This window comes from Pagrus major, chromosome 6, assembly GCF_040436345.1.
Source record: "Pagrus major chromosome 6, Pma_NU_1.0".
NCBI classification, from domain to species: domain Eukaryota; kingdom Metazoa; phylum Chordata; class Actinopteri; order Spariformes; family Sparidae; genus Pagrus; species Pagrus major.
The window spans coordinates 23,724,691-23,747,608 of NC_133220.1; the positions used below are offsets into that span (position 1 = coordinate 23,724,691).

The window sequence follows — 22,918 nt, forward strand, 5'->3', positions numbered from 1 at the left end:
TACGCTGGAAATAACAAACGAATGTAATTTTATAGTCAGGCAAATGCACGGGCAGCCATTACTACGTGCAATTTGGGATAGCGGATAAACTTGTTGATGTTGAGTTGGCAGTTTGGCTCTAGCGTAAATTACTTTTGCAGCTCTACGTGTTTTTTCTTCAGGGCTGACTTTACCTGCGCTGCAAGTATTTCAAATTTAAGCATATGAACACAGTTAAAAGCCGCTAGTTTGCCGGCGGTCCCGTTGTGTGTTCATGCAGTAGCCACGCAGCGGTGCAGCAGATATTCGGGTTCACCTCAGTCCACTTTAGCTAGCCAGCTAATACATCTTGGGCAGCACTTAGGTCAACCTTTAAGTTTTTACTGGTTTCATATAATTGTATTGCTGGAGGAACGGATGAGGCCGTTGTCATGACACTGAGGAGAGGTGAGTCAGTTTGGATGAAGCGGTGTCTTGTTTGCATCTCTGTAACATGTCTGTAATTATGTTCAGATAGTCCAGTGTTTATGAAAAACAATAGTTACATAGCGGATATTATTGAGCTGTCATTTAAATCTTACATTACTTCTAAACAAACAGTTCCCACACTGACACTGTTGCCATCTATTATTAATGTCAGCTCTTCATTGTGTCTTCCAGTAAACGTGGTCATCCTTGTGCTGCTGGCTGTGGCCTTCCTGATCATAGTTCAACGAAATCTCCTCAACCTCAGTGACTTTTTACACAAGGAACACCCTGGTATGATTATCTTTGTGTGTCAGCTGCTCTGTTGCTACATTATCAGAATATCTAGTGTGCACTGTTGTTGTGAACATCTCATCAGACAAATCCACAAACATTGGAGTCAATTTATAAAATACCAAATATGTCTTTATCCAGATGTGGGGATGATTCTTCCCTTTGAATCGGAGCTGTCTCCTGACCTCAGACTAGAGGCGGTGAGGAAAGGAGAGGAGATCCCCGTCCTCATCACTGCTGCTGAGGACAGACTCGGTGCTGTGGTTGCTGCCATGAACAGCGTCTACCAGAACAGTAAAGCCAACGTCGCCTTCACCATTGTGACTCTGAATGACACAGTGGATCACCTAAAGTAAGACAATGAAGCAAGTCTTTATGCATCCCATATGTTGACTTGGGCATAATGCAGATCTCTATTGTCTTTAGGTGCCTAAGATAAGAGGAATTTGTGGAATGTATTGTATTTGATTCAAGTAAACCATTGTCTGACAAGACATTTTCTCTTTCTGTTATCTACAGAGTGTGGCTTAGTAAGACGAAGCTGAATAATATCAAATATAAGATAGTTATTTTCCAGCCTGAGCTCCTCAACGGGAAGATATCGAAAGATCCACAAACTCTGGAGGCTACAAAACCGGTGAGACAACTAAATGCTTTATCACTGGGCCAGAATAGATATTCTTGCTACTGTTTACTCATGTTAATCTCTTGCACACTTTGTTTTAATGGGTTGAATTTCAGTTGAGTTTTGCCAGGTTTTATCTACCTGTATACATCCCCGAGGCAGAGAAAGCTGTCTATTTGGATGACGATGTCATTGTACAAGGTAAGACGCCACCATAAAGGAAGATATTTAAATCAGAAAATGTGTTTTCCATGTACCATTTCACTCATTAACTCGATATGTGTTATAACAGTAAGAGAAAGGGGAAATAATAGATAGATTTAGCCTGTTCTGTTGGGTTTCAGGGGACATTCAGGAGCTTTATGAAACCAACCTCAAACCAGGACACGCAGCTGCCTTCTCAGATGACTGTGATTCAGCATCTGCTAAGGGCATTATTCGAGGGGCTGGAAATCAGGTAGGCATCTCTTGCATGAGCTTATTTTATGCAGTTATATAAAACAATCTATGGTTATGCATCATAAGTGTTATTAAAATACAAATCTTTTTCAATAGAATCATTATATAGGTTTCCTGGACTTCAAGAAGGAGGCTATCAAGAAGCTGGGGATGAGGGCCAACACATGCTCCTTCAACCCCGGAGTCATCATCGCCAACCTGACTGAGTGGAGGAACCAGAACATCACCCAGCAGCTGGAGCACTGGATGGAACTGAACACACAGTACGTTACTCACACTGTTGAAAAGATGGGCGAATATGAGACAGTCATCCCTGCTAAACACACACACAACTGAAGGCAAAAATCTGTCTTTTTTCCATCTTACATGAATTGAATGTTAATTGAATTATTATTTCTGTTTGTATTAAGCTCATATTATTGGTTTCCACAGGGAGGATTTGTACAGTAAGAGTCTGGCAGAGAGTGTCACCACCCCCCCACTCCTCATTGTTTTCTACAAACGTCACTCCTCAATTGACCCCATGTGGCACATCAGGCACCTTGGTAAGCTCTGGTTTGTTACTGACAGGAAACTAGAATACATTAAGAGGTTTAGCTTGAACAGATTTTACAGTTGGACAGTATTTTGTTAAGTTTTTAGAGTTCTTAAAGCAATGGTCAATATTTCCCTCTGTTCCGAGTCACCATCTCCTGGCTGTAGCTTCATATTGAACAGACAGATATGAGAGTGGTATTATCTTCTCGTGTAACTGTAGGCAAGAAGGCAAATAAGCATACATCCCAAAATGTTGAACTATTCCTTTTAACAGACTTTTAGAGCGCCTTAAGAAGCTCTGTTAGATGTGAAGGATGCAAGTTTTCAGGTTGAAAGTACTGATGATTATGTTTTGGGGACTGCTTGATCTGAATGTTTTCGGCACCAAATACAATACAATACAATGACATTAATCTAAATGCTTATATGACATCGAAACCTTGGTTTTTAGGTGCAAGTGGAGCAGGAAGCCGCTACTCCCATCAGTTTGTGAAAGCTGCCAAGCTCCTCCACTGGAATGGACACTATAAGCCGTGGGGGAGAACATCCTCCTTTACTGAAGTGTGGGACAAGTGGTTCATCCCAGACCCTACAGGAAAATTTAATCCTGTGCGAAGACACACAGGGGACAAATAGATCGGAAAAAAATTGGTTTCAGGAACTTTGGACCAGCCAAGCAGGACCGCAGCTCGTGATATCTCAGGAATGAAGTAAGGCCTTCTCCCCTTGCCACTTCTGACATCCTCTGAACATGTAGACCTGTGTACGCTCGCATTCCCCTGAACACACAGAATTTACCTTTTTTCTGTAACCCTGCATTTTTATTATTGCTTGGAGTGCACAAACATTTTACATTTCTTTAGTCAGTGCCCTTAAGTTTGCTTTGACATGCTGTTTTTTTCCCACTAAAGAGGCACAGAGTGATTTCCTCCTTTTTATAAGAGCAGCAGTTTATCCTGAACTTGATTCAAAGCTTGTTGCATCTAGAGGTTATGACCTTTTAATAGACATGTATGCATCAATCCCAGGCAGCAGTAATGAGATACATTGTGATAATGTGCCAAGACAACCATGTACAGCTTAAGCCACTGTCAAAGTAATCATGGCTTTAGAAGGGATGTTCACATGCAGCTTAATATTGACTTTACTTTATTTGCACACTACAGCAGTTTGGTTACCTCAGCTGTAAGGTGTAACAGTCAACCCGACAGTTTATAAATACATTTTAAAAATTGTAACCATTTCAGCCATGCAGATTCTTTATACCGTTACCTCAATTCAGTACTTCCCTGTGGAAAAGTAATGAATTTTTTATGTTGAATTGCACATAGGCTTATTGATCACATCCATGTTTGGACATCTTTTAGCAGTGATCGGAGCCTAGTTCAGTCTTTACATCACAACTGGACAGAAAATGCGTTTTTTACTCCTATTCTTCTTTTAATTCAATTATTCTGAGGGGTATTTTCATGATATGAATTGTTTTTAAAGTGCAACTACAGTTAATTGCAGTCAAGTTAATGCACTACCATTTTCATTTTTCCTACCTTTCAAATCAACTCTGCCATAAATGCAAACTGTTTCAGTACTTCACTGCCTCATTGAACTGTTAGTGTGGTTTTTAATGACTTTGAATTCAGACCACTAAGCTGACTGCACCTCTGCAGAAATAGAAGAACATGTTTGTACAAAGTTCTTGTTTTATTCTCATCAGAATTTTTATACACATTGGACAAAGCATTTACCTTGCAAGTGTTAATATTTGTCATCTTTTGTAAAGTTCATGAAATAAAACTTTTATGATTTAAATCTTGTGATTTTTTAAAAAAGAAACTCATGGATCAGCTATTTGTCAAGACTGTCAGGTTTTCTGAAATATTTCCTGAAAATGTATATAAAATAAGAGCTACAAGCAAAGAACAAGCAGTTAATGTCACTACAGTGTGCAACTGGTACATTTGTGCAAATTCATGATTTAAAAAAAATATAAAAAGGCAGTCAATAGAGGAACAAAGACTTTGTAGAGGGTTTATTACATGTATAGTGCGTTGTCTATTTACAGTATTCTGCATGAACACAAATTACAAATGACCTCTGGACATTTAAAACGGCCGTCAGTGGATATATATACACACAATCACTTAATAGATAAGTCCACTTCCTTGGCAGGGATTAGTCCTAGCAATACAAAGTTCAATGGAGCCATCGACTGAAAAATGTAGTCTAGGATGGGAAGTTAGTCCTTGCCAGGACGCTGTCTCCCAGGTTAAATGTTTGAAGAGGGTCAGAAATGCCAAGGAGTAGCCTGAAATAACTCAACTAGGCAGTGCCTTTCAAACTGAATCGACTTCTTCTGACAGCGATTCTTTACGTCAGCATGTTCGTGTACGCTGACAGATCCAGGACTGCATGTCAACCAGACCACATGAGCACAGGCACATAATCAGAAACAGTGTGAAGGCAAAGCTCATTTAAAATCTGTGTTGAAGTCATAGGCGTCGTCTGTAGAGCGGCTGATGTCGATGGGGACAGACTGGAACTGCACACGGCCTGGTTGTTCTGGAAGACAAGGTGTGATGTAAAAATAAGGTCTAATAGGTGTAGATTTTAGCAATAATTAATCATTTTTAAAACAAAATTTACTTTTGAGTGGCTCCTTTTGTTTCTCCGGTTCTACCGTTTCACTTGCCTCCTCAGTCGTTTGTTCAGGCTGCAAGAAGAGCAGATGTTTATTTTAAGTCCAAGATACACAGAGTGACTTCAACAAAACAAAGTGGTTCAGTCAGCTGGATCAGAGTTGGATTAGAAGTCTTCATAAGCAAATCAAGACTTGCATTTTTGTCCTCATTTCCAGCAGACCAGTCTGCTCGAATTATCTGAAACAGCTGTACTGTCTGGCAGTAAGTTACCTCATTATTCTCATCGTTCTGCTCTGCTTCTGTGGCTGCAACACCTGGTTTTTCTTCAGAGACATCGCTGACATTCAGCAGACCAGCAGTCGGGCCTTTGGAGATGATGCTTATACTGCTGGCCTGGTTTGGGAATTTAACACCTTAAAAAAAAAAGAAAAGCAAACGTTATTTAAAGCAACAGACAGAAGCGACGACATTCTTTCGGTAGCCTCTCAGTTGATACAGCAGACTGACTTTTAGTGCTGCTGTATTTGAGCCCTGCACACTCTTACCCTTACACAGCTGCAAATTTAAATTTATGGGATATTCAGGTGGTTAGAAAATACCTTTCAGTGATTCCTCGTTGCCCCTTTGCAGTTGGTTTAGATCCCAGCCGTTCTTCATTTCAGCAACCACAGCATCGGACATGTAGGCAGGTAGGCTGCTGTTCTCCTGTGCCTTACAGTGATAGCTCATCTTGGCTCTGAAGAGAGAAAAACTCCTGTGAGATTAAATAAGACACACCGATCCCTATTCTATGAATATTTGCAGTTTTCCTGGCACAGTGTTGGGATCAGAGTTGGATTAGAAGTCTTCATAAAGAAATCCAGAATTGCGTTTTTGTCCTCATTTCCACACTGAAGCTACTCAACCTTCCTCCTTTAGGAAAATACAAACACTCACCCTGTCCAATCAGCAAGGAAAGCTGTGGCTGCCTGCTCCGTGTTGGGGATTCCACCTTTCTGCAGAAATCCACGCTTTTTGGCAAACAAGCTTAAAAACTCCAGAGAGTTCCTGAAGTCAGGGACAGTATACTGAAGCATGATCTGAAACAACAAGAGCAGATGACCTGAAATTATTAAAACAGTTTAATTTACATGGCAACACCCAAACTCATCTGATCAGTTCACAGTTCATCTCTCCTCCTACCTGAGTCTTGTCACACTGTTTGAGCAGAGTCCTGACAGCCTCCAGCACACTCTCCTGGCCCTCCTCCACCTGCAGACTCCTCAGAGCCATCGAGGCTGGAGGGTTTGACCTTGAGGCTATGACTCCCGGGCTGTCTATTAGCTTCACATTCTTCAAGATGTGCACTTCCTGCATGGATCTGAGGGAGATAACGACAGGTTGACAATGTTTCACTTTAGGGACCAGCTACAAATATGAGGGGCTTCAGAAAAATGTTGATATGTTAATTACAACTCTGTGCAGTTGTGCTAATTATGCACTGTGGTACAGATCCCAAAGAAAATGCTATAATCCATTTAGAGAAAGTTTTATGCTGAGTTGTCACTCACTTTGTGATGCCTCTCTTGACACCAGCATTGCATGCAAGGACCCCCTTTAAACTGTTGATGAGACTGCTCTTCCCAACATTAGGAAAACCTGAAGGTAAAAAGAGATCGCATTAAAAATGAACATTTAGACTGTACTCTGAACAAATTCAAAAGGAATGAACACAATCACAAATACATTATTACAGAGCAGATAGCAACAAGGTTTATACAGCTTTTTAAGAGCATTATTCAAACACTTTCAAGGTACCTAGACTAAAAATTCTGGACTTTATTTTTTTTTTTAATCATCACATCTAAATTGTTAAATGCAAAGGTGAAAAATAAAATTTACAGAATTACAAAACGCCCACAGCAATGAGTGTATATCTTTACGTAATGTATTTTATCAGCTTTATATCAACTTTAATAGCAAGTATTAAATAATCATGGACAAAAAAATAATATTTTTGACATGAGGAGGCAAATAAATGATGACAGGAACTTTTCTTTTAAAATACTGAAAAGATTTTGGTTGACAGGAGTGATTGTGTAGAAGAAACAAGACTATGGCGAAAATGAAGCATATTCCTGATCTAAACAATTAAACTTAGGCATTTTTCTAACTTTTAACAGCTGTACAAACCCTCCAGTAAACGATTTTAATTCATCACAGAACTCAGTACTTCTAAATCCACAACTGACACAATATAATGTCAAGGGAAGTAACTTTATACGCAAAAACATTTTTCTTACCAACTACACCCACTCTAAGTGAAGCTTCATCCTGTTTGCTAGCAGCCAGACTTGAGAGGAGCTCAGTGAGTAAACTGTTCCCAAAGCAGGCTGCTCCTCTCGATTTGTCCAGGACTTCATTGGAGGCAACTATCCTGCTCTTCTTGGCTTGCTGATGAAGAGAAAGAAAATCTAATGTAAAACTACTTAAATACCATTCACATGTAAACAACAAGCTTGCTCCCATCTATACGGGATGCACATACTGGAAACTATTTTGTCCACAAACACACCTGTCAGCTCTGCTTTGGACAGAACCGTTAAATTTGTGTGGTTTGTTTGTTACTCTGGGAGGTTATAACCAGTTATAGCAGCACAACACAAGCTGCTCAACCTTCTCAGTCCTCCATATTATAACAAGGTATAAACAACATTAGCAGCAGTTTGTTCTTAGTGATAAAAAAAAAAAAAAATCCAAACTATGGAAGAGAAAGGTTGTAAACACTTCACTTCCAGCCTCAACTTGGACAGAACCTTTAACTTTCTTTAAATCAAGCGTTCCAAGCATTTGTTTTTTGTTTAAAGTTCACCTCTTACCACTGTTTTGTCCTTGATCTGTGTTGATGCTTTGAACGCCACCACTGGAAACTCCTGTTGTAAACACTGGATCCACCTCTCTACATTTTCCTTTGGTACCAGATCTATAACAGAAAATCAAATTCAACACAACTCAAGACATGTACCTGTTTTACAACTGACCACAAAACCGCTCATCTGTGCGTACATAACTTAATTTACACGGCAAAGTCTCCTGTCCATTTACCTATTTTGTTAAGAACCAGAAGCAGCTTCTTGTTGCCTTCCCTCTGCAGCACCGCCTCCTCAAGCTGTGGACACCTGTACCCCAGTGGATCCCGAGCATCGAGGACTTCTATCACTACATCAGATGCATCAATTACCTGAAAAGTTAGAGAGGGAGGTAAGGCTGAGGATAATCAGATACGACATGCCTCTCACAGATAACCACTGACTGGGGATGGATGGTGTTACCTTGTTTAATTCAGAGCAGAGGTACTGTTTTGAGTTCTTGTCTGGGGCGGTCTGTTTCTCTGAATCCTCATCCTGTGAAACAAGGCAAAAAATTTAAGTCAACTGTAGAATAATTTAACTCAACAGACAGACTTCAGTGTTGCCTTTTACCTGTCGAGCCCTCTTCACTTTGGGTTCTGTTTCTTTACTTGCAGGCTCTTTTTCCTTTTTCCTTTTCTGGGCTCGCTCCTCTTTTTTAGCTTGTCTCTTTCTTTGTTTTTCTTCTTCAATCTGCAAGACCAAAAAAAACAGACCATTTACCGAGTCGTATAAATAAGGCTGCACCAACACAAGGACACTTAAAAACACTGTACAGTTTCCCAAAAGCATCTTAAGGCTGAGGTGAACTTGGCCCACATATTTACAATGGGACTAAGATCATTTTCACTTTAACCACTTTTGGGCACCAGATTAGATCCATGCAGCCATCTGAAAAATACACTGCATTTATACATGCTGGTAGCTATAATAAACTGCATCATAAGAGCAAATGGCTGTCACCTGCTGCCTCCTCTGCTCTGCCTCCCTCAGGATCTCCTCTTTGAAGGGAGCACTGCTGGGCACACCGAGGTCCTTCTTCACTCGTTTACTCACTCCTTTCTTCTTCGCCTCTTTTCTTAACTTTCTGGCGTGCTCCCGGACCTAAACACACACAACACCAGAATAACGTTTAATTTCGAGAGGACATTTTTAATAAGTCAAACAAGTTAGAAATTAGAGTAGCAGTAGCAATCTCATCCACACAGGCCTCGTCGACCATCAAGCTATTTTTTTAAAATCTAAAGTAACTTTCAAACTCTTACCTTTTTCTGTATTTTATAACGTTTTGAACATGACACCCGCTTACTTGCTTTCTTTAACTCTGAGGATAAAAGATAAGAAAAACAGAAATCAGTTGAACATGTGTTGAATTGTTAGCTAAAACGAAGCTAATGCAGACCGACGAATAATGTTTGCTGTCGACTAAAACAGTGAGCTCATTAGCTCGGTGGATTAACCGAACAATGAGACATTAAAGAGTTGTTTTCTATCAGCTGAATTATAAGTTAAATATCAGGGCTAACTTACTTGGTCGTTTCATCGTGGAGCTGCGGACCTGCCAATGTGCCTGCCTGCTCTGCTCTGCTCTCACACACGTGGAGGAGTGAACAAGCTCTGGTGTTTCGTCACTTCCGCTTTTGTCAGCACAAGTGGCGCCACCTGCTGACCTGGAGTACAAACAGGTGATGAGATGATACTATTTTATGTACCAGCATTAATAAATAAATAAATAAATAAATAAATAAATAAATAAATAAATAAATAAATAAATAAACATTGAATCTTTTCAATAAATAATTAATTGGTGGTAAAAAAATATCTGGTAAATTGAACTTAAAACTTATTTAAAGACATCACATTCTGCCTTATTATTTAAAATGTGTCCTTTCATTCTTATTTAACTTCTCATTATATTTAATAATCAACTTATTTATATTATTATATCCACACGTTGATATTTGTATTTTAATTATAATAACTGTTTACAATGGGATCACTGTTTTTATTTCATATCACACATTTGCTCATTTTATTTTGTTTTTAAATTGGATGACTCTGCCACTGATTGGAGATGCACCTATAATTGTGTTGCCCAAGACAATAACAATAATAATCTCTTGAACTCTTGCATACTGCAGTGCTCCAGCCGATGAGTCTATGGTACTGTACCCTACAGTGTAAGCCACACAATGTATATACCCACACAGTGTAAGTGTAGTGAGATGCCATGTCTTTATTGTTTCTATTTGGGACTGTCATTGTTACTCAGATTGCACATTTTCACACCGTGCTGCAGACTTCTTTGTTAAAGCTTCATGCATACAAATGTCAAAGCTGGCTCGTAGAGGGTGTTTGCACCATGTGATCACTTTTTCTATGTTTGCTTCAAAAGTGGGAGCATGCAACCTGTTATTATTACAAGGCCCAGACTTAAAATGTCAAAAAGTAAATAATAACATAGCATAATTGAAGTATCTTATACCAAGACTGCATCTTACTTAGGATGTGTAGTGACTGGGCAGAAATCTGCGTCTGATCTTTGACAATTAAACACATGATTTCTGTTGTATACGATGTGTGATGACTACCACGTGCAGCCACATGACAATCATAGAAAGTTTTCATAATTCATTTAAAACATACTGCCACTGATGCAATATATAGAAACGTGCCAGATGGGATGGGAGCAGGTGCAGCACAAGATTCTGTGACCCGTCAGATTCGGTGTCCTGAACGAACCCAAACCAAACTGCAACGCCGAAATATAAGCAAACCCGAATGGGCTTTTTTATCGAAACGTGTAAATGATGCATGCCTGTCCCAATCAGACACATCTTGGGAAGACTATGAAGGGAAGAAGTAGAAGGAGGAGGAGAAGAAGAAGAAGAAGAAACTACTCCGGGTCACGTGATTGGGTCGAGCATCTTTTTTGGTCCATTTTGGATGATAGCAGGAGCTCCGTGCAACCCAAGAAAATGACCAAACTGCAGTTTTTGAACGTCTTTTTGACTGAGCGTCTCATGCTTGCTGCGCAGGAGATCTACAAATCTGTCGAGGACACGATTTTGGAGTACCAGGAGGAGATAGCGATCCGGGAGCGGGAGAACGACCATCTGAGACGCAGGCTGCGAGACGCTGGAATTGAAATATGGCCAGGTTAGCTCCGCTGAAAGCTAACTGTGCAGTTGCGCCCCTTTATGTCCTTTCAGCCGAGTGTGTGGGTGACGTTGGGTAGTGAAATTGAAACGACCGTGTGCAGGAACAATGCTGCAACACAACAAATAGCCTCAGAATAATGTTCCCCCACTTCAAGACAAGTTAACTTTAGCTGTTAGCGAGCTAGTTGACGTTAGCTGCTGTTGTTGTGGAGCGGCTAGCGCGTTAGCAACCTTTGTTCGTTAGCCAACCAGCTAGTTTAGCCGACTAGCCTACTCCAGGGTTAGCATTTACTTCTATCTGGATACTTTTGAGCATTTTGAGTGAGTCGTGATTTATTTGACAGTGACAGAAAGAAGTGAACACTGACGACACGAATACACACTGTTCACCTGTTGTGTCGCTGCGCTTGCGGTTGTTTTCTTCAATTTTCAAACTCAGTTCCCACACAGAGCCATGGCTCAAACTGTTGCCAGAGAAGTCACTATTTATGAGTGTAAATATGTTATGCACTTCTCAATTCAATCCATTTTTAGACATATCTATGCACGCACGTTCATTTGCACATGACATCAGTGTTTGTTCTGTTAGCAGTGTCTAATATCCAAGTTACATCCACTGTTAGTGAATGTTGTGAAACACACAAGTCCAAAGGAGTGAATACTTAATGCAGAAGGCGTCACATACAACATTATTGGCAATTATAAACGTCCCCTGACTGTTTTATAGCAGATTAAAACATGTTAAATTGAGTGTTTGTTGTTTTGGACAGTATTGTGTAACTACATTGATCATGAGGAAAGATGTGTCAGGATGTTGGTGACTCTTCATCGCTGCTAAACAGTTTCCTGTGGGGAGCGTTGGTACTGCCCTGTATGTTGTCCTTCCTAGTTGAAATTTATGCATGTTGTGTATCACCTTTATCACATTCAGGTTTCTGTTATTTTCAGGCAACACGGCAGTAAGTTCAGCTCTTTGTATTTTGATGAAAAAAGTTGTCAGCTAAAGAGGTGTTTTACAGAAGAACACTGCTGTTAGCATTTCCACATGTTGTGCCTGTGCCTTTATCTTATGTTCAGCTACAACTTACTTTAGACCAAATCCATTTTCATACTCAGATACAACCTTCATAAGCAAACTCTGTGAACTACAAGTGCCATATGGCATATAAATGGGCATGCTTGTGTTTTGCAGAAATGTAGTTGATGTTTTCATCTCAGCCTCTACCTCCTGTTGTGTTTGCAGATCGTCCGTCCATGGCGCTGTTGGACGAGGAGGATGGTGAGCATCCACGCCGTGAGTGGAGTCCCAGCATGGGGCACGAAGAGCGTATCCCTATTCAGATAAAGGATAAGAGAGATCTCCGGCCCAACCAAGGAGATGATCAGCTTCGTGGCCACGGCTCTTGCAGCACGCCGGAGAACATGTTCACTCCTCCGCGTGTTGGAAATGAATATCCCCAGGAAGGCCCCCACACGTCCAACCTCCCTCAGAGTCAAGGTGTGGAGAACAGGGAGAGGGACCCTGGATCTCGAGGCCCCTCACGGCATGTGAAGGTAGAGAGTGGAGGAGCCCACAGAGGCTCAACTGCCTCCAACAGCGGTGCCCAGCCGTTAGCACCCGTGAACCCAAACTGCTCAAACGAGAACAACATTGACATTATTGGGGTGGAGAATGGAGGACAGATGGTTGGTGCTAAGGGAAATGGAACTGGTGCTAACAGAGGTCAGGCCTCTCACATGCGCAACCAAGGAGCCAATGCCGTGGACTGCCCCCATCAAAAATCCCCTTTACAAGGCCACATGTCGTCCTTTTGCTGCAAGGTTTGCGGTGAGGCATTTAGTCACGTCGGCCACCTGCATGTGCATGTACAAGTGCACACGCGAGAAAAACCTTACCGCTGTGGAGTGTGCGGCAAATGCTGCAGCTCCTCTGGCAGACTCCAGGAGCACCAGCGTAGCCACACGGGGGAAAAACCATTCCGCTGCCAGATTTGTGGGAAGGGCTTCACACAGATGGCTCACCTGAAGGTCCACATGAGGATCCATACTGGGGAGAAGCCCTACAGTTGCCCCGTGTGTGGCAAATGCTTCAGCCGTTCTGACAAAATCAAAAGGCATCTCCAGACCCATAGCCGCGAGGGAACATATTTCTCAGGGCAATGATGCAAGTGTGTTGGTAAACAACCTAGTTTGTGAATCATATTGATGTGGGAAACTTTCCAACAAAAAGCTAAAATTGCTGCCATTAAGACAAGGCTTTTTTTTCTACTTTCCAAGAACTAGGGATTCTGCAACTCTTAGAGAAAGTTTCTTATCTAACCTAATATTTCTCCACGCCATAGTCCCTCAATAGAATTTGTATTAGCCAGTTTAGTATGTCATTTATTTAATTTTGTACTTGTCACAGAGTATTAACTCTCTATGACACAATTTGAGTTATTAGCTAGCCTCTCTGAATTATCAAGCCTTTCCTTCCTTAGTCATATAATTAGCATGATGAAGTCTTCCACACATGCCTTGAAACTGAGATGCATTAAGAAATGCAACAATGTTCAGCACGGTCACGGCTCATTATCAGCCACTCACACCACTTCCTTAACTTTACACTTGAGTTTAAAATTGGCGTACTTGACGTCTCGTGATCACTAATAAAAGGACCCAAAATGAAGAGTCAGTGTGTGCATGAAATGATCTCCTTTTTCTCAATTAACCAGAGAATTGATGGCCTGACAAAAGAAGCCTGTGTGTCATCTGGCTTAGCGTAACACTGCCAGTTCTTTTATATGTAGCAATTTAACAAATGACACAAAGTTTAGGCAAACAAAAAGATACTAAAATGCCTCCGTAAACTGTGGACTTGACTGACTTAGGAGAAGTCTGACCTGGCACTTATCTCCACTGTAGTCTTTATTTTATCTTCCTTTTTCTTCCAAGTGCTGTTACATTGTTGCAGAGCTAAATACTGCCATCTCACATCGTCAGTGCTTCATGTTGTCCATTGGAGTATGGACAAGTCTATTGTGAGACTGCTCCACTATTTTGTGAAATAATGTGATATTCTGTAAAATACCACTAGTCACGATCTACCATGCATTTAGGAATTTTGTGGTGTCTTTTTTTCTATGACATGCACTAAGGCATCTGTCTGAGACGATGCAGAAATCCACTCTATAACAGGGCCATACAGTATTAGCTGAACCTTTCTGTGGTTTTTCAGGGGTCTCAGTACGCAAAGATATATGTTCCACCACAATAGTCATGGACATGTGAGGTATTTTTTGGAGCGATTTTTCAGAAGTGATCGGTTGGTTTAGCACAGAATCAGGTACTTCCTCTGACCACAGAACAGCAGACCCTACAGTTACCTTTCTCCTCTCAGGACTAATGCTGCATTCACAACATGAGGGCATACCAGAAATACTAACGTCTGACTAAAAATAGCTATAATAAAAGTCAGAAACTCAGGGTTTGTGAGTTTTCCCATAAGATTTGAATCCACTTGGAGCAGGAATATCAATTTGCTCTTGAATGTCCTGCAGAAAACAACTTATTAATATGACGCCTTCAGTGTGTCAAAGCTAAGTTGTTTGCTCTTGGAGGAACACCAGTGAAACCACCATGTGTGATGAATGCAGCATGAGACGACAGCACGTCCTCACAGCTGACCAGCAGCCCTTCACTCACAGTCTTCTCTGGGACACCTTTGCTCCCCCCTGCACACACACACTCACACTCTACATGTACAGTGTTGTATCATTGCGTATTAAATGTTATTTTTTAATAAAGTAGTAATTGAGTATCAATTGTAATTGTCTTGTATTATGTGAACAAATGAATGACTAACATTAATGGGGTACACACTGGACAGGGTGCCAGTCAATCATAGATTTTGGGTCCGAAGCCAACCAAAAGCGTCAGTATTTGTTGACCTGGAAATGAGACTCAACAATCAACATTTATTTTATCTGCAATTGGGCACAAAAACACTGATACCAATAACTGGAAAAATGCTGAATATCATCCCTGTTAATCAGCCAGCTCATAATCAGTCTGTCCCTCACTTAAATAGTGCTGAATAGAGCCATCGGTTGTTATTAGTAACACCTGTGCTTTTCCTTCTATCACAAGTCAATATCTGCTGTGAAAAAAACCTAAAGGAGAACATAAATCTTTTGGCTCTACTTCTGTGCACTGAAGAAAAAAACTAATTCATGTTCCAAATACATGAAAATGAAAGCCAGCATTTTCACAAACGATATGTAAAGAAATAACTGGTTCCTGGCAAAAGACTCTCGCTTGGTTTTATTTTGTAGTAACAGATATGAACACCTGGTGGGGTACTTTCCTTTATAATGTTTTTCGTGAGTGGCAGTATATTTCAAACTGCCTCCTGCCAGTGCAGATTTACTGGATTATTTTCTTTTCTTAATTTATCTGGGTGATTGAAGTGGCTCTCCAGCTACTCAAATGAAAAACAATTAAAGAATAGTTAATTAAAGGAACAACTAGAAACTTGAACGTGCCTTTGCCATCATAATATGATTCAGTTTAGTAGTATATTCAGTTGTTCTACATATTATAATTCACCAATGACTGCTCATTTAAATCTATTTAGTACTTTGTGCTCGACCATGTTTTTACACATGGCAGCTTTACATCTTTGAAAACAATCCGCCAGTAAGAGAGAGGCACTGACAGCCCTAACAAGGTTTATGCACCAGTAATTAATTAAGAACCACTTCCATATGTTTCAAATGACATCTTCACTCCTCTTGTGATGTGGAGGAACACTCTGTCATTCCTTTATTATCTGTCACAGTCATAACAATGTATTCTGTTTCTGTGTCGACAAAATAAAAGCATGTCTTCTAGCAACAGCAGCGGCCATGAATACTGAGACTAATAACAAAACAAAGGAGATCTAGCAGACAAAACTTGGGCACAGCTCTGTGATTTGCAGTCAGATCTCACATCTCCTCAGGCTGCAATGTGATGCGGCCAGGAGACTGAAGGGAGATGCAGGTGATATACTACATTTAATTTGCTCATATCAGATTTAAGTTGCTGCCAAACATAAGTTATTGAGGCAAAACGTCCCTTTCAGGTACATCTGTAGCTTAACCCTTACCTGAACCCACTGTAACAAGCTTATCCCAATCATAGGCAAACAAATTATTAGCCTGCAGTGTAATCAGTAGTGTTGTAGTACTCGAGATCGGTCTCAAGACCATTTTTTGAGGTTCTTGGTCTTGTCTTGGAATCGAGGGCATTTTTACTCGGTCTTGTCTCGGTCTCGGACTGGGCGGACTCGGGTTTTTTGAACGAGACCGGTCAAGACCACCGCTGATAGGCTTTTTGTCCATGCCTTACTGATAAGAGTGAAAAAGGACCCTCTCAAAAACAGCTAATAACTTCAAATCATTGGTAGTGTAAAGATTTTGTGTTTTGTTATGATTTTCCTTTAATATATATGGTCTTGGTCTTGTCTCGGTCTCGGTGATGTCTTGGTCTCGGTTGGTGCGGTCTTGACTACAACACTAGTAATCAGCCATCAAAATCAAATGATGACCTGGGTAAAGAGACTCATGTAGATTCATATCATTCAATGGGTGCTGGTGTTGGCTTCCATCTCTAAATAAATGCATTACACTTAATACAAAACATCTTTTAAAAAGCTTTTTCTCACCTTAAATGTTTGCACTCTGTCCTCAGCATTTCATAATGAAACCGAACCCTTGATGATTTGACTTACTGTCTTTTATGACAACAAATGAATGAATTATATTTCACCATGACCTTCAATTTGTGGCTTTGTATGAATGAATGAATTACATTTATATATTCAGCAGTGACCTCTCGTCCTTTAACCACAACTTCGGGGGAAAACATTGTTATGTCTGAAGATATCTTGGAAGAAATCCAGTCATTCAGTGGAGAGCAGCACAGCAACAGTAACATACCTCATGTCTATTGATACTGCTTTGTCATAACATTCTTAAGAAAGGTACACCCAAAATGCCACTGTGGCCTACTTTTGTCAGGCACACACAGTGGTTTCCTAACTTCCCATAAGGGGACTTTTTGATCAATCACAATGCCCTTAATATCTAAAAATAGCAGAGAGCATCATTATTTTATGAGCAATGGAGCTTTCACTGTCTGACCACTGATGATTGATTGAGGTGGGATGAGAGTGCACTCCAGGGATCTCATTCAAATGTTGATTGATCTCCAGTTTAAGCCTTCAATGAAGATGGAAGTTCATATCCCACGAGGCTGGACATTAAATATTAAGTTTTGCAGATAGGGTTTGTGGTTGGTCCTCCTCTTCTACCCTATACACAGCGTATAGGGTAGAAGGGGAGGGCATTGGAGATGGATATCAGTCAAGTGGTCCATAAATCAGTGTAATGTGTTGGAGCAAGAACGCATGGCTGCAGTCCACCACAAATGTCTGCGTCACATTTGTAAATAGATCTCTGATTGTAGATGAACATATTTCAGCCTCAGAGCAGTAAATCATCTCAATATAATTAAAGTTACTTTATAGGTCAAGAATCTCATCTTTAAAGATATTATATGTCAGAGTTCTGCATTAAAATGTCCGAAAAACAACTGGACCTTTGTTTATATTTTGTTTAGTTGTGTACTTACGTTATTCCAAACACAGATAAACACCTGAGAATGGAGGTCTTCACTGTGGATTGCTGCTACAGTCAAGTAAATAAACAGGAGTGAAGATAAATCCATTTTTTAATCCCAAAAGTTTAAAAGTAAACTCTGAGCTCTCCTCTCTTCAAAATCTGTTGTGACTCTGGGTGTTTATTCCTCTAGAAGCTCTGGAGGATAAAACACCCGATCTCCGCCTGCTTAAGAGGTCCAACTTGACTCAGAGCTTGCTTTGCCTTTGGTGTTACTCTACTTGTACATGAGCGTGGTCCTCTGTCCCTGTTTTTGCTTTTAGTTTGTTTCTAAAAGTCAGTTTGCTGGACATCTATCGACTTTTCTTTCCCTCAGTCTTCTCTTCGCAGTAGCAGGGAGCCCTCCAGGTCCATCTGGGGGACCAGAGGTTCTATTAGTCCAGTTGGTGCTGCTATTTACTGGAGAACACTGTGAATGCAAAAGTTCATTGTTTATTACGGGAACGACAGATTCCTAATGCAACTTTCTGGCCAATTTACATCCTGCTCATTTCCAGCAAGTGATTCATTAAAATGGCAACATAGTCTTTCGCAAGGCAGAGCTTAGTCATTTACTCTATTTCCTGCACATCGACCGTTTTTAGTTTGATAGACAACTCTGAGGAAGCAGTGTGTGCCAAGCTGCATTATGGTTGGCAGTTTCATTTTTTGAGCACACGCATACACATGTTTCATCTGTGCTTTTCTTACTATGACAAGTCAAACTATCTGCTGTAAAAACGCCTGTTGGAGAACATAAATTTTTTCCTCAACTGGAGTTTTTTCAGCTCTGAAGCCTACTGCCGTGCAGAAAATAAATCTCATTTATATTCATTGCAACTGTGTCTGTAACTCCATGGTACAATGATCATGTAAAGGCTCTTATTTAGATGTTAATTTGTAGTTTATGAGCCTCTACATTACGCCATTGACATCACATATTGACAAACATTTGATAGGAAACCAGTTTCACAGAGTCACAGATCTGCTTGTGGGTACAAATAAATATCTTGTCATCTGTGCTGATAATGAATCATTTCCTTGTGAAAATAAACTCTGATCAATCCAAGAGTACTAGTGACATGATATCTCTGGAGATGTTTTCATTTTCCAACACTCACACCCAATCTCTCTCTCCCACACACATATGTCAGCAGGAAAAAAATGATGTGTCATTAATTTCTAACACCTCACATATCCTGCAGCTTCTGTCTGACCGCTCGATGACACATCGATCTGCTCTTCAAAGACAGGAGATGTCAGGATTATGCCTGTATCTGTATGATCCCTGCTTTATCTCAAGACACAACAGTGCCTGTGGAGCTCTGTGGAAATGAAAGCATATATTGTATTTTGGCAGGAGCTTAAGTGATTTGAGGGCCAGCCAGAGAGATGTGGCTGCATGACTAATACTTCTTCAGTAACTACCAGTGTGTAGTCAGTAATGTGTTGATTGCATACTCAGTAACTTGCCCTGAGACAAGTTGTTTCAAGTTTACCTGACTGTTGCTACATTATTATAGAGTTTTACATACGACTGTATGGCTTCTTGCGACCATACACAAAACTGATTGTCTTGTTAAGTGATCAATGCAAATTTTACATTTTGGAAAGAGCACAGGAATTGAATTGGTACTTGATTTTAGCCATATCCTGAGCTGAGGTATCAAATTGGCATAAAGCATAAAAATGTTATAACATATATCTATGATATACAATGTATATATCACAGAATTTGTAAGGTTTTGTTGGATCACATTTTTATTAGTCTATCGGTGGGCTATGAGGCTCCTGAGCTGTACTCAATATTTAACATGGTATGACAAACTTATTAGAGAACCATCTGGCTACTCGAGCATCCGGCAGATACAGTGCAACATTATCATTCATGTTGAGTCATGTTTCCTGTCACCTGATGAATCTACCCACCCCCCCACCCCCCCATGTTTTGGTTTTGATGATCTCGTGGGGGAAATATCTCACTTTTTAGCTGCTAAATGCTTCCCTATTTCACCAGCTGGTCCTCTATTTCGTCTGTCTGCCATTTGGTGTTTGGCAGGTTGTGTACTGTACAGGCTTTTAGAGCTCTATCTCTGGAAACAGCTGCCTGCTGTGGCTGAAAACTGTGAGTGCTGAGAGTGGAAAACAGAAAATTGCTGCAAAAAAATGAAAGCTGCTGAAACACTTTGTAGAACGTCAGCGTGTGGTCATAATTCCCTGTGGGTTCGTCACTATGGGCGACCCTTTTCACATTAGACCTACACATAGTCCTTCCCCTCGCTTGATCTTGACCTCATAAGTCACTGAGGCCAACGATTCACTAATATGATTTGCCATGTGGACTAATTACTATATATAATCTCTTGGAAAATCCATAATAAGCATTGCAGGGGAATTAATTTGTCCATAATAGGATTACAGACCTCCGTCACAAATACCATCAACAGTACATCATGCCTCCACTTTTGTTTCCTCCTTTTACTGCCAGATTTAGGAAAGAGCTGGAGGGAAATGCTTGGATATAAAGGGCTACTAGAAATTGAGCTTCAAAGGGCTGAAACACATAAAACTGAAACTGGACAATGGAAATGTAAGAATATGTTTGTACAGAAAACGTCTCAAGACAAAGAGAAAAGAACAGCAAAACAGATGATAGATGTCTTACACGTGATACTGTAAATAATAATAAAGCTAACGATTTCAAATCTAGGCTGAGTCTGGGCCTCAGCATGTCATCTTCCCTCCTCTGCTCTTCCCCTTCCTTCTCTGTTACACTTAACCTCTACCGCTTTCCTAACATAACAATATCCTTTCTATTTATCCTCCTGCCCCATCCATCATTTCCTCCTCCACTCTCATTCACTTGCAGCTTTTCCGTCTCTTTGCCCTGCCATCATATTTCACAGCGGCCTTTTAATGTTGTAGACCTACGTGCACAAGCACCGTCTGAGGCCATAAGTCTCCAGGATTACATGTGCTGTCATATTTCTGATCCCGCTATCCAGGCAAACAGGGAAATCTGTGTGTTTTCACACCTACTGGCAGTGATCTCTTTAAAGTGGCAAAATAAATCACTTGGCTTCAGAATTTTACGACGCTGTGAGGGATAGCACATCAACAGGGAGTGACAAAAATCAGCATTAGATGGCACACACGTTGTTGGCCCTCCTAGAACCACCTGCAGTTTGACAAAACACATCAAAAAAGGCTTCCTGTTGTATTGGAAAAAAAAAGAAAACTGACTGTGATTGTTTGCTAAACCCCATGCCTGAATAGCAGCTGTCCAATCCTAGCTTAGCATCTGTAACTAGGCACAGCAGGCCTGTCAAAAAATTGTAAAACAGATAATGTTAATCTGCCACTGTTGCTGTGAGAGAAAGGCTTGACAGGTGTGGCAACATTAAAGGGTAGCGGGGCTTATTGTTTTTTAAATGTCATCATTTACTTGTTGTTCCATCCAGGCAGCTATTACCAGGATTGTAAGGTGCTCTTTGCCATTTGTTACTGTGTACCATTTCTTTGATTATGTATTCATACATCACATGCAGTTTTTACAAGATCTTTTTATGGCCTTTCTGCCTCACTGGTCAGTTTTAAGTGGAGAATAACATGACGGATGTGTGGGAGAGATGGGCGGGTGACATGCCACATATGAGTCAGACGCAGAAGCCAGTCTTGGTCTGCAGTAACACCCCCGTCTCAAAATACTTGCTTGTGTGTTACCAGGAATATCACTTTCAACCAAAATTCCTGTTTTGATACTGGCTATCATAAATAAAACATTTCTGTGAGTCTCTTATTCCATCAATGCTGAATTTGGCTTAAACCACTGTTTTGAATTTCAGATGTTTATCAGTTTCAGTTATGATAAGAAATTTCTGAGCAGGCAACTTAAAAAAAACATGAATTATGGGGAACGTGTCAAAAATAATTATTATAACACTGCCTACTTTTAGCCTTGCCACTTTGTGTTGACAGTATAAGGGAGAGAAAGGGGGCAAGGGAAAGAGAGAAAAAGTAAATGAGTGGGTGAGGGAGTCTTGGTTCAGTGGGCACTGAGTTTAGTGGGCCTCATTAGAGATGAAGCCTCATAATAGAGGATACTCACTAACAAGCTTTGACCCCAGTGGGACGGTGGGGTTCAGAGCGGACAGGCTTGGATGAATACATCAGCATCAGGGGTGCCCCGCTCGGGTCCCTGGGGCTCCTCTGTTGTTATTTATCCTGATGAAAGAATCACCCTGAAAATCAATAACATTAATAGACTCACCCATTAAACGAACTGGCTGAGCTCCAGGAAAGGATAAAGGATTTCAGGCACACAGTAAGTGATTTACTGCACTCTCTTCTCCAGCATCCGGCCAAAAGCTGTGTTCTTAAAAACTATTGAGAGCTGAGGGATGATTTGAAGATATTACATTTAACTTTAATAGTCTCAAGACAAAAAGAGATGTTGCGCATGAGGTATTTCATTACTTTTGCCACCATAAGAGAAAATTGGAATGAAACTGAGGATACTATCTATCTTCAAACTTTAGCTGGGAACTACCTGACTTTTAGAAAATGGGCTCATCTGTCTTTGGAAATATGAAGTCAAGGACTTGAGGTACCCGTTATCTCTCCAAAACTCGGCACAGTCTTTTTGAACAATTTTCTTACAGACTGCAGCTTTTCCACTGATGAGGCGGACTTCCAAGCTCGCAGGGAGGGTTCATGCAAGTCATAGGTCTGCATGGCTCATGAAAGCAATTAGAGGCTGTTCGGAAAAATATTTAAAGCAACTGATAAGATCAATGAGCTCCACTTGAGTGTTACATCAAAGCTCTCCCTCCTCCACTCTCCATCCAAACAGCCATCTCTCTTTCAACCTCATCTCTGTGCAATTTCAAGGTGTGCTGCATCATTTCCACACTCTCCAATGCCTCCTATGTTATTATACTCGACTGTGCACAGTAAGAGCTCTGGAGAGATTTGTTTTGAAATGATAAACTCGCCCACAATAAGTTTATGGTGACCTTAGTTCGGGAGAGGGCCCTCAAACAACCTGAGGGGGTATAACTCAAGTTGTTTACACTGTGTGCATTCAGTCTTTGTGTTATCTCAATCGATTACAGCTGCTAAATGGCTGAAGCCCCTAAGGCTATCCTTACCATGCATCTATTTCGTGCAGAGATGGTATACGATTGAAATG

At 40.7% G+C, this 22,918-nt stretch overlaps 3 protein-coding genes and 1 non-coding gene across 4 annotated transcripts; 2 read left to right on the forward strand and 2 right to left on the reverse strand.

Moving 5' to 3' along the window:
* Window positions 1–111: 111 nt before the first annotated feature.
* Window positions 112–4,168, forward strand: glt8d1 (glycosyltransferase 8 domain containing 1). Its single transcript, XM_073467887.1, has 9 exons — window positions 112–426; window positions 640–738; window positions 880–1,090; window positions 1,258–1,375; window positions 1,480–1,564; window positions 1,708–1,820; window positions 1,919–2,085; window positions 2,255–2,367; window positions 2,811–4,168. Exons 1-9 carry the CDS (start codon window positions 411–413, stop codon window positions 2,993–2,995), a joined length of 1,107 nt encoding a protein of 368 aa, XP_073323988.1. The 5' UTR covers window positions 112–410; the 3' UTR covers window positions 2,996–4,168.
* A 205-nt stretch (window positions 4,169–4,373) lies between these two features.
* gnl3 (G protein nucleolar 3) lies at window positions 4,374–9,516 on the reverse strand. Its single transcript, XM_073467885.1, has 15 exons — window positions 9,417–9,516; window positions 9,152–9,210; window positions 8,850–8,990; window positions 8,460–8,579; window positions 8,310–8,381; window positions 8,083–8,218; window positions 7,857–7,960; window positions 7,281–7,431; window positions 6,549–6,636; window positions 6,181–6,358; window positions 5,935–6,077; window positions 5,598–5,734; window positions 5,269–5,411; window positions 5,003–5,069; window positions 4,374–4,918 (listed from the first exon to the last, which is right to left on the reverse strand). The coding sequence occupies exons 1-15, from the start codon at window positions 9,427–9,429 to the stop codon at window positions 4,827–4,829; spliced, it is 1,644 nt and encodes a 547-aa protein (XP_073323986.1). The 5' UTR covers window positions 9,430–9,516; the 3' UTR covers window positions 4,374–4,826.
* On the reverse strand, window positions 7,534–7,668 carry LOC140998916 (small nucleolar RNA SNORA47). The gene has a single exon (XR_012179469.1). It is a non-coding gene; the product is annotated as a small nucleolar RNA SNORA47 (small nucleolar RNA).
* A 1,301-nt stretch (window positions 9,517–10,817) lies between the features above and the next one.
* Window positions 10,818–14,850, forward strand: LOC140997838 (uncharacterized). The gene is made up of 2 exons (XM_073467888.1): window positions 10,818–11,045; window positions 12,291–14,850. Exons 1-2 carry the CDS (start codon window positions 10,865–10,867, stop codon window positions 13,208–13,210), a joined length of 1,101 nt encoding a protein of 366 aa, XP_073323989.1. The 5' UTR covers window positions 10,818–10,864; the 3' UTR covers window positions 13,211–14,850.
* The last annotated feature ends 8,068 nt before the right edge of the window (window positions 14,851–22,918 follow it).

Excerpts from the sequence above, each read along its gene's own strand:
- LOC140997838 (XM_073467888.1), top strand. The coding sequence starts at position 10,865 with ATGACCAAACTGCAGTTTTTGAACGTCTTTTTGACTGAGCGTCTCATG. Across the intron at positions 11,046-12,290 it reads TGGAATTGAAATATGGCCAG|ATCGTCCGTCCATGGCGCTG; the intron begins GTTAGCTCCGCT and ends TTGTGTTTGCAG.
- gnl3 (XM_073467885.1), bottom strand. Across the intron at positions 8,382-8,459 it reads AAGTGAAGAGGGCTCGACAG|GATGAGGATTCAGAGAAACA; the intron begins GTAAAAGGCAAC and ends CTTGTTTCACAG. Across the intron at positions 8,219-8,309 it reads TCTGCTCTGAATTAAACAAG|GTAATTGATGCATCTGATGT; the intron begins GTAACACCATCC and ends CTAACTTTTCAG.
- glt8d1 (XM_073467887.1), top strand. Across the intron at positions 1,821-1,918 it reads TTCGAGGGGCTGGAAATCAG|AATCATTATATAGGTTTCCT; the intron begins GTAGGCATCTCT and ends CTTTTTCAATAG. Across the intron at positions 2,368-2,810 it reads GTGGCACATCAGGCACCTTG|GTGCAAGTGGAGCAGGAAGC; the intron begins GTAAGCTCTGGT and ends CTTGGTTTTTAG.